The following is a 10939-nucleotide window of genomic DNA, read 5'->3' as shown; positions in this document are numbered from 1 at the left end:
TGTGTATAGTGTAAAGCGCTTTGGGGTCCTTAGGTATACAAATACAGGCCATTTATGTCTCAAGACAGCATCCTGGAGAATCTGACCTCCATACCTCATTTAGTGAGGATGAAATTCCAGGCTAGGATACAGTTATGTAAAAGAAGGAAGGGAGGCAGGGAGGAGGAAAGCATGTGTAGTGGTGTAAGACAGAGAGGGTGAGCCAGAATCTTCTCGTGCACCTGTAAAAGCACACTGTGTTTACATGCGTGTTAGGTTTTCTGCCTGAATTGCTTTGGACACACAGGCAGCACAGAACATGCTCCACATGTCTTACGTTGTCTGCATGTCCTGGACAAATATTAACATAAATGTATAAATTGCCAAACTTTCGGCAACAAAATTAATTTCATGGCTGCAAAGTAATTGTAAGTTACCACAACAGCAGTAGGCATGCTGTTCAGAAACACTGGTGTTTGTGTAGCCATAAACAATTCAACTTTCAATTCTATTCAATTTTATTTATATAGCGCCAAATCACAACAACAGTCACCTCACGGCGCTTTATATTGTAACGTAGACCTACAATAACACATACAGAGAAAAACCCAACATCTGTCCTCGCTTGAGAAGCTAGTCAGAAAGACACTCTAAGCCCCAGAGGCCTTTGTTTTGTGCGCGATCAATCATCTACCTGGAGCCCCGTTGCTGTCCAGCTGTCTGAACAAACTATGTCGACCAATCATGTTAACATTATGTGTTTGCCTGGGTGCAGCAGTCTTTTGTCTCTGAGCCACAGAGAGCAGGTCCATGGTGCTATGTAAAATTCATTTCAAATTCTGTTTTGATAATAAATTGAGAAAACTGATAATTGGAGTGTGTTTGTCTTCTCTCTCTCATTAAAAAAAACCCTACACCGACCATTAATTAATGTTTCAGTCTTAAATATGGTCAGTCTGTTTCTATTAATGGCCTACAAAGCACAGACCTTCAAGCTGGCAGTAAACAACCATCAGCTGGCCCAGCTGTCTTAGCTACTTGTTGGACAAACTGAAAACCTTTTGAAAGAGTCGTTGTAAACAGTTAACTGATGACTGACTCTCCATCAGGTTTCAGAACTCCAATAATATTATTATGACCTCTGACAGTGGACTCCGCTCTGTGCTTGTCCTCAGTGCAGCGTTCAATACTGTTGACCATAATATTTTATTACAGGCCTTTGTGTCTTTGAGTTACAGCAGTTTCTTGGCGAATGATGAAAACTTGACGTGCCGCCATGAACATGCCGTTTCACAAAACCTTAAAACCTTTGCAATTTATCATTAAATTCAAAATGTCTGACTTCCTGTTGGGTTTAACATGTGGCTCCAAGAGACTGTTTTGCATGTCTTGATATCGTACATCAGGCGGTCAGAGGATGGGCCTCATCTACCAAGCTACTAAATTTAATCCAGTTAGTTACAGAGTGCATCTAGAGGACAGCTGACCGATAGAGCCGAGGGAATAGACACTATCATTTCTGCAGAATCAATTGCTACAGACTTCCGAACTTCATATAAATATCAAACTTGGCTCAAGAACAGTGCATAAATAGCTTCGTGGAATGGGCTTCCATAGCCTAGTGGCTGCATCAAAGCCTTACATCACCAAGCACAAAGCAAAACATGCAGCCACTGGACTCTACAGCAGGGGATATGTGTTGTCTGCAGTGATGAATCATGCTTCTTGCATGAGTCTTTGCCAGGACAACAATACCTGTTGGTAAAATAAAGTGGAGCAAATGCACTTATATGTGACCCACAATGTTTTAAAATTGTTCCTGTGCTTCTGGGCTGGTTTAACCTTCGCTAGAGTTGAACCAGTCTTTGTGGTTTTAATTTAGTGGAATATGAGCTCGATGGAACAACAGAGTCCAGGACTGCAGTGTAAGTACCATTAAACAATGGATCTTGACAGTTCAGTGTAGAGTCTTGGCTCTAGCAAACAGATCTGCAGTTGTACATGTGATTGGAGCATGGATCATGGGTGCTGGCTGTGGCATCAACTTCAAAAACGACAGGCATTGGTCAGAGAAAGTCACATCCTCAACACTACAGCAACAAGATTAGATCAAGCATAAGACCCAGCTCGTGATTGGATCCAGCAACCGTGATATTAACATAATCAAGAATTAAATACTGTCACATTTAGACTACTTTAGGCTACGTTCACTCTGCAGGTCTTGATGCTCAATTCAGATTTTTTGATCAAATCCGATTTTTCTGTCTGCTTCTTCACACTACAAATAAAATGCGACAGCAAACACGCTCTAGTGTGAACGCTCAAAGCACCCGCATGCGCAAAAGAAGACGTCACACACAACGCGCTCTGTTTAGACCCAGACCAACAGTGTTGTTTGACTGAAGGACCTTAAGACTTGTTTCTGACTTTACGTTTCCCAATTTTTGCTTTAAGTTATTTTGTTATCTACATTTGGCCTAATAATGATCCTTATTGCTGTTTTAGAGGAGCGCTGCTTCAAAGGATAGCTGCAGATTTCTGTCAGAATCTGCAGATTATACAGAACAAAGAAAATGTTCACGTTTCTCCAGCGTTGTCCTCCCAACAGTTTCACCGGATGGACAGGAAGCGTTCGCGATGTCTTCTCCGGCGCTGATAGTTGGCGTCTGTCTTGTGTCAGTGACATAAAAGACGGATTTAATGCGACGTGACCGTCAAACAGCAGTCGCAGATTTGTATCGTATTCAGCACCACATACCAAAGTGACCCAGATCGGATTTGTGCCGTTCACACTGTCACACCATGATCGGATAGATGGGTCGCACAGGGTCAGAAAAGTCTTTCGCCTGCAGTGTGAACGTAGTCTTAGTTAACAATTCAGAAAACTCCAAGATAAAATTATTATGTCCTTAATTTGGCCATACATACCGATTTGTGAAATTTTAGCTTCATATTTCAAATAGTTTGCAAGAGGCATGTTTTTAAATGGACCGAATTCCAGCATGTTATTCTCACGTTTTAAACTCTGAAGCTATGTTTGAACATAAGTATCTCAAAAACTAAAAACTCCAACATGAAATTAATACAACTGAATAAGTATCTGTAATTTATGAAAATTCAAGCCATGCTATGAAGCCTGATGTTTGAGGACACACTAATACAGAAAAAAGAAAATCACATTTCAAACGACACCTACTGACAATTTCTGATTGGTATGTATATTTGTATTTTGCAATAATGCAAAATTAACCTTTTAGAATCATTTTTACACTCTGCCAGTGTGAGCCAGGTATACGGTCACGTTGCTTCTGGGAAGTCTGAGCTGTTCAGCCCTTGCTGAAATGATTCACTAACCCTTGCACAGGCAGGTAAAAGTGTCCTTTTTTCTGTTAAACAACACGTTACCCAAGGCCTGAGCCATTTTACCTCCACACAAAAGAGTCGTTTCTTTTAGAAGATATCTGAAAGTAGAGTGCAATTCAAACTTGCAAGGTCATAAAATCATTCATCATCATCAGCGCATAAAACATGTATGTAGAATAATTAAACAGTCCATTAACAGTCCATATTTGTTCATTCAGCTTAAGTAACTTTCCTCCTACATCTTTTCATCTTCCACAATGTGTTTCTGCTGCGTGAAGCAAGAACCAAAATCTTAGAATCTGGCAACTACAACCTACAGTTTTAAAAGGTACAATGGATTTTAAGTGCTGCAAAGATTTATTTAATATGTTTTTGCTGTAAAGTTTGCACTTGGGTCTGGGTGTAATTTGTGTCCATCTTTCCACTAAGTTAGTTTTCAATAGCATACAAATTATTTTCATCCACATCCATAGGAGCTGGTCAAACTGGGGTCAGTTGGACCAGCAGTTAACCCATTACAGAATAAGTGACTGCAACAGAGATGGTGTAATCAAGAGTCCAATGTCAAACAGACGGAAACAACTCGAGATGTCAGAGATGAGCCAGCGTATTCTATGCTACATTTTGCTCTTATTTCATCCTGACTTGTTCTAATGCCATGCACAGAAAAAACTAATAAGGTGCTTGTTTGTCTGCATTTATTATAGAAACTTTGCTTATGCAAAACTGCCATGGAGATTTGTTTATTATAAACCAGCTGATTGCAAAAAAATCCAATGGCTGCTAAAGTGTTTTTAAATTGATAAAAAAAAAGCTCATAACATTTTTTTTAACCATTGACTGCATTACGTGGGAACAATAGCAACCATACCCAAAAGGTTTTTACCCCGAACAGTTTTGTAGGTCTAAGCCTGAGGTATATCCATCTGAAGCTAAAATGATCTAAAACTGAACTAAACTAGATGTGAGAAATATTTTTAGATATTTTGAATTTAAAAAAGATCTAAACTAAAAAGCTTTACTAAACCGCATACTAGTTTAATAAAAAAAAATCTATGCAAATTGAAATCAAAATCTATAGCTAATATCTTTTGCTGTATTCTTTGGTAATGGGGTTAAATCTGTCAGCCTGCCTGATCAGGCTTCAGTGAATGATCACACAAAGTGTTGTTTGTACTGCATCTAATTTTAGATAATTGTGTGGTGAAGCACATTATCTCCACATGCAGTGTAGTGTTCCCTCAGAATTATCATCATCAAGGATTCCTGCTGTATGGATCATGAAATAAGAACTTCAGCCGCTCTACTTTACATTTTAGTTCATGTTGGTTCCCAGCCTGCAGCCAGATGTCAAGTGGTGTAGAAGATTAAAAAATAAATAAATAAATAAATAATGATAAAAAGTTAAACTAGAGGTAGTTTAGCATTGGACCCGAGGGCTGGCACAGAAAGCAGCAGTGAAACAACGAGTGTGTTTTTAGGACAGCCGTGCATGGCCCAGTGCCTCCTTAGTAATGTGTGCTTTCTCTGCCTACAGCATACACGGTTTGAATCTGCACAAAACCTGCAGTGCACACACCACAACAGTCGCACTCATAAACGCCAGCATTTGCGTGAAGTCCTACCTTCACCGCCTCTATGTGAGTGACGTTGTCAAACAGGATGTCATTAGCGGCCACTATCTGGTCCCCGACTCTCAGTCCTTCTCTCTCAGCCGATGAGCCTGGCTCCACTAGGGACACATAGATGCCTACGCCGTGCTCTGAACCACCTCGAACGCTGAAGCCCAGACCCTCGTGGCTCCTGGAGCGCGTGAGGGTCACTTTGCGCGTATCTCCAAAGGGGCCCACGCAGAACGGTGGGACCACGCACGCAGCGAGTTCAGCAGCTGCGCTTAAACCGTCCGGGCAGCCCGACGACGACAGGACCTGCTCAGGGATGGAACTGGCAGCTGAATCTACCTCACCCGCAAAGTCCTCTGCGATGCCGTTGCTGGGGATGAGGTCCGACTTCAGATAGAGCCCCTCGGACGTGTACTGATCGAACAGCAGCTGGTCGGACCTCGGGATGACCAGGCGCAACATGGGCAAGAGGTGCCGTTTGTCTGGCGTGTTGAGAATCACTTTAAGAGTTTGAACCAAGTCGAAGACGTTGCGCTTGGCGTGGTAAACATTGAGACAGTGGATGAACTGCTCTCTCTCCCGGTCATTGAGCAGAATATTGAGAGCTTTGTGCAGCCTTCGGACGTTAGTCGAGAGCGCACGGCCGCCCAAGACGATCGAGTTCAACGACGTGTTGAGCGAAACGCTCTCGAGGTCAGCGCTCATCCTACAACATAACAGAGCGTCATACAGATACGAGGTTTGACCGTGAATATGATCAAATTCACCTCAAGTCGGCACTCCTCCTTAAAAGTAAAACTTGAAACGCGCATCAGACAGTTTCAGCAAGTGCCACGCACACGATGTGTCACCTCGAAACAAAACATTTCCACAGCCGATGCCCGTATTCATCTGGCTCTGAACAAAGCAATATGTCCCCGCGTGTTTTATTCCATGCACAGCGCCAGCTCCACCGCCGTCCACGGAAAGCTCTCCTTATCAATATACACAATCTAACTGCACCTCATTCCAACATTTGATTCATTTTCCCTGCAGCTCGATCAGTTCTCCCAGCAAACTCAGCGCGCAGAGTGGAGCGCTGAACTCAACGCGCTGACCCTTTATATAGGAAATGACGCAGGTGCGCGCGTGTGTGTGTTGCTAAGAAACTGACAACACTATTCACCCTTATTTAAATTATTATGTTGGGCAATTCATTACCTAATATTTTAGGCCACAGTGTAGATGAGCCGACCTGATGAACAAAAACAGATCCCTGTTCTGTCCAATCGAGATTTATCCAGACAACTTAAAAACAAAGTGTAGGCTGGATCATCCACATGCATATAATAGTAGGTGTCGACTTATCAGTCTTTAAGCTGATAAAGCAAATATCTCTCAGAGGCATAACTAAAGCGTTTTCTAAGCAGCAGTTTATAGGAGCCTCCTCATGAGAGCAAGACTGTCTCACAAAACATTTGTGTTGCACTATTGTGCTGCTGAGGGGACACTGACAGCACAGCATGACTCCATCCAGATAAACAAAAGATCATAAAAGCCCCTTTGGCATGAAATCAGCCCCGGGTTCCCTGTGTGATCCTACAGAATAAATGTGTACCGCCTACTGTTTTCCACATAGTGGCTGATCACGGTAAATTTATTTAACAGTTGTTTATTAAAATAGACAGCAATAAACGTTTAAGACATAAATAGAAACTTCCATTGGCTGACACTTAAAAAGAAGAAAAAGTCAATTTAACTTCTGGGATATTGATCTGGTCCATTAAGTAGCAGCAAGGGTCGTTAAATCGGTTTCAGCTGCTTCTGTGTTAATGAAATGAACAACAGAGAGACTAGAAGGACAACAGCAGGATGGCTGTAGCTCAGGGAGTAGAAGGTCGTCCACTAATAGGAAAGGAGGGAGCTCAGTTAGCCTTGTATTCAGGCATTTTACAGAGAAGGAGACACAAATTGCAGTGTAAGTCATTCTATGGTGTAAATAATGTTAAGTAGTAATTTCATGGTAATTTAAGGAAAACCAAACAATATTTCCAAATCTTACAGTGTAAGTAAGCTGCACTTTTCAGGACACAGGCCATATTATGGAGTAACTTCATCTTGTTATCCAGGTATTTTACACTGCTGAAGTCATTTGTGTATAATGAATATTCTACTAATCAACTGTCTTTTTATATGAAATACAAAATAACACTGTGATGAGAACTTTTCTGCCCCTCTTATTTGATTTTATACATTGATACATACAATCAACCTTTGCAGGACTCACCTGAGCATATAATAATACAGGCAAGGTGAGTTTCATTAACCTTTTTAATTAAAAACAAAAACATCAAACTGAACAACTGAACTTTGTGAGCGAGGATAGCACACTGAAGCTTTCTCCTTTCAAAGGACAACTGACAACAACATGAAATTAGAGTTTGGCACAGGATCCTTCTGTGACCAAGAAAACAGGCCTGGACCCCTTTTTTCTTCAGAGCTGTCTTAATTCTTTGAAGGTCAGATTCAACAAGGAGCTGGAAACATTCCCCAGACAAGACATGAGATGCCATCTGAATACTAAATGTTCAAAGAACCAGTTTGAGATCATTTACGATTTGTGATCACCATCTCCTGCTAGAAGCATCCACACCGACAAGATATTTTCCCACAGAGAATATTTTCACACATCCTCAGGGTGGTTATGGGGGGAATGCCAGCATATCTGAACAATCATGCAATACTCGGAGTCCTTGAAGGGACTTTTCTTTCCCATTCTTACCCTTGGTTTGAATATCAATAGGCTGTTTTGACCTTGTCTACATGCATGCAAACACACAGAGTTGTTCCTGAGGTCGTAGGTTAATGGCTCAGTGCTTGGTTAAAACATATTTACATACTACATTTACTTTTGTATGAGAGAAGAATGACAAAGTCAGTAGAAATATTTTTTAAGTACATGTTAGGGCATTACACTCTTTTCATTTTATGTCAACAAGGTGAATAGGTGAGGTGTTCTCTCAGTGACATAGTGTCCCATGTCTCTCTCCAGCTCAACAACTGCTACACATAAGTCCTTCTAAGTCCTTCTTTGCCGTCATCCCATCCTCTCACTTCTCTCCTTCCCCCCTCAACCTCCCTTCCTGCGCCGGACCAAAGACAGGGGGAGGGGAAGAGACCTGGGAGGGTGAAAGCTATGCCTCTAACCTCCCATATGGATTTTGTCCAATAATACACAAAAGAGGCAATGAACCGGGACCAAAAGCCATTCATTAAATCAAATTAAAGGCATTCACTCTAATGTGTCGGCTTTTTTAGGAAACCACCAAAATATCAACCTGCAGTGACGGGTCCAAGAGCACCAGCCAGAGTCCTCCTCCTGTAGTCAGAGCTCTGGATGACTGCAGGGGCACCCCCTGGGGGAGGTCGGGCAATGGACTCAAATCCAAAGGGTGAAAGGAGCTCATGTAGAAAAAGGTGGTGGGAAGTGACAACAGCATGATGATAGCAAGGTCTGTGAGCCATAGTATGGCTGAGTACAAAGTGGCGGCGACCTCATCTGACCCCAAAAATATCCACCCCGCTGAGCCTCCAGCCAGACCCGCCTCCTCCCAGGGGAGAACCCGAGAGACGACAGAGGGTGAGAAGGAGAGACACAAAGGAAGAACAGTGAACAGGGCATAGGTATCATCCCAATTATCATAATGCTAGAAAAGGGAGGAAAATTATGGATTGGGAATTCTGAGGAATAAACCAATTTGGTTCATTAAAACCAAGTCTTCATTTTGTGCTTCTTAAGCCATTCAGAGGTGGACCTGCTGCTGTGTTTGGATCATTGTCCTGCTGCAGAACCCAAGTGAGTTTAAGCCGGAGATTCTCCTTCACAAAGCTTTGGTAGACGGAATAATTCATGGTTCCTTTTACTACGGCAAGACTTCAGGTCCTGAGGCAGCAAATGATGCTCTTCTGAAATGTTGTGGTACTTTTACGCCAGATGTCATAGAGCAGCGGTCCCCAACCTTTTTTGTGCCACGGACCGGTTTATGCCCGACAATATTTTCACGGACCGGCCTTTAAGGTGTCGCGGATAAATACAACAAAATAAAACCAGTACTGGTACCAAAAAAAGAAGATTTATTCATAACACACGTAAAAGACCCAGGAAAACAGAGTAAATGATAAAAACGATAACAAAATAACGCTGAAAACCGATAAAAACCCTGAAAACCAGACATTTCACACCTGAGCCTCAACTCTCGCGGCCCAGTACCAAACGACTCACGGACCGGTACCGGTCCGAGGCCCGGGGGTTGGGGACCGCTGTCATAGGGCACACACCTGCCGAAAAGTTCAACTTTTGCCTCATCAGTCTCGTCAGAATATTTTCCCAAATGTCTTGGGGGATCACCGATATGTTTTCTGGCAAAACTGAGACAAGCCTTTGTCTTGGGTCCTTGTCATGCACTTATGGTGGAGTCATGAACACTGACCCTCACCTGCGGTTCTTCAGATGTTGTTCTGGGGTCTTTTGTGAGGAATCGTCCCTGCACTCTTGGAGTCATTGTGGTCAGCCAGCCTGGGGAGGTTCACCGCTGTTTCATATTTTCACCATTTGTGGATAACGGCTCTGACTGTGGTTCACTGGAGTCCCACAGCTTTAGAAACCGCTTAATAACCTTTATAATTGATAACCCTAACTAAATAAAGCTTAATAACCTTTATAATTGATAACCCTAACTAAATAAAGCTTAATAACCCTAACCCAGACAGACAGATCTCAATTACTTAGTTTCTCATTTGTTCCTGAAATTCTGCTGCCACTTTGTGTCGACCGAAAGGTCCTATTTAAGTGTTTTGTTTGGGTGGGCCTGGGTGTGGCTAGAGAAATTGAATTCTGTTTTTCAGAGATGTGACACACCACAATTAATTTTTGCTATCATTCGGGGTCACTTGTTCATACAGGGCCATGTAGGTTTGGAGGCCAAGGAATAAAAGTGGGTTTTCAATTGAATTTTGAAAGTGTCTAAAGTGTCTAAAGTGTGACAAACATACAAAAAAAAGGAAATAGGAAAGGGGCAAACAGTTTTTCATACCGTGATAAATATACTCTTCAATAAAGTGATTGAATTTCTGCTGTTATTGTCATGTGTTTATAAATGTCGTTTATCTTCTGCTTTACCTCGTGATTCAGGTCCTTTATGTTTTATCTTGTCTTCTTAGTTTTGTTACTGTCGGGGTTTCCTTCTGTTTATTCCCATTGTGTTTCCATTCTGTTCCTCCTTCTGTGTCTTTGTTTTGCTGTGATCCCCAGTGTTGTCCGTCTGTCTTCCCCTGTATCAGCTCTTCTGTTTAGTTGTGTCTTACTTCCTGTTTTATTTTTAGTAGTTGTGTCTTTGTGTCTTGTGTTCACTTTAACTTGCTTCCAGTCTCATTAAACTATTTCTCTCCAGGTGTGTGTCCACAAGTCATCTCTCCCCTTTATTTCCTCCCTCAGTCTTCCCTTGTTCGTTGTTGCATTATCCTCAAAGCTGTGTTCTCCAGCTCTGGTCACTAGATTGTTGTTTATCTCCTTCATCTGTGTTGCCTACAATAAGTTGTGTTGTTTGCAATTACTGTTGAAGATGTACTCTGAGTTGTAACTCGTTCCCTTACTAATTAACTGATACAGATGGTTAGGACGTAATGAAATCTAAAATTATTACATTATCCTGCTTAACTTGTGTTTCAAAAAGAGGGTCGTCTGGCTGTTTCCTCACTACACACAGAACATTTGTTGACTGCTTTCACTCTCTTATGTAAAGCTGATACGATTCCCATCCTTTCTGCTGTGACAGGGGGATGTGGGCGCTGATTCTGTGCATTCAGAGAGTACTGCAGTAATTAGAGGTCTCTGTTTGATAAGCCATCTGAATGGCTGCATCAACAGCTGTCTGCTCACACATCACAGACAGCATTTTACATCTACCATTTGTGATGACGGCTAAAAGCACCTGACA

At 42.0% G+C, this 10939-nt stretch overlaps 1 protein-coding gene across 2 annotated transcripts in view; it reads right to left on the bottom strand.

Annotated features, from left to right (window-relative positions):
* Positions 1 to 6078, bottom strand: part of LOC102305752 (whirlin) — a 58445-nt gene extending 52367 nt beyond the window's left edge. For both annotated transcript variants that reach the window (XM_005942928.2, XM_005942929.2), the window contains exon 1: positions 4968 to 6078. In XM_005942928.2, coding sequence (XP_005942990.1) covers positions 4968 to 5669 — 702 coding nt within the window. In that variant the 5' untranslated portion in view covers positions 5670 to 6078. The remainder of the gene's footprint in view (positions 1 to 4967) is intronic.
* Positions 6079 to 10939: the final 4861 nt, after the last annotated feature.

This window comes from Haplochromis burtoni, unplaced genomic scaffold (genome assembly GCF_018398535.1).
Source record: "Haplochromis burtoni strain Fernald_Lab_line unplaced genomic scaffold, NCSU_Asbu1 Contig_341, whole genome shotgun sequence".
NCBI lineage: Eukaryota > Metazoa > Chordata > Actinopteri > Cichliformes > Cichlidae > Haplochromis > Haplochromis burtoni.
The sequence above is the reverse complement of the archived record's forward strand: the minus strand, read 5'-3'. Positions and strand labels throughout refer to the sequence as shown.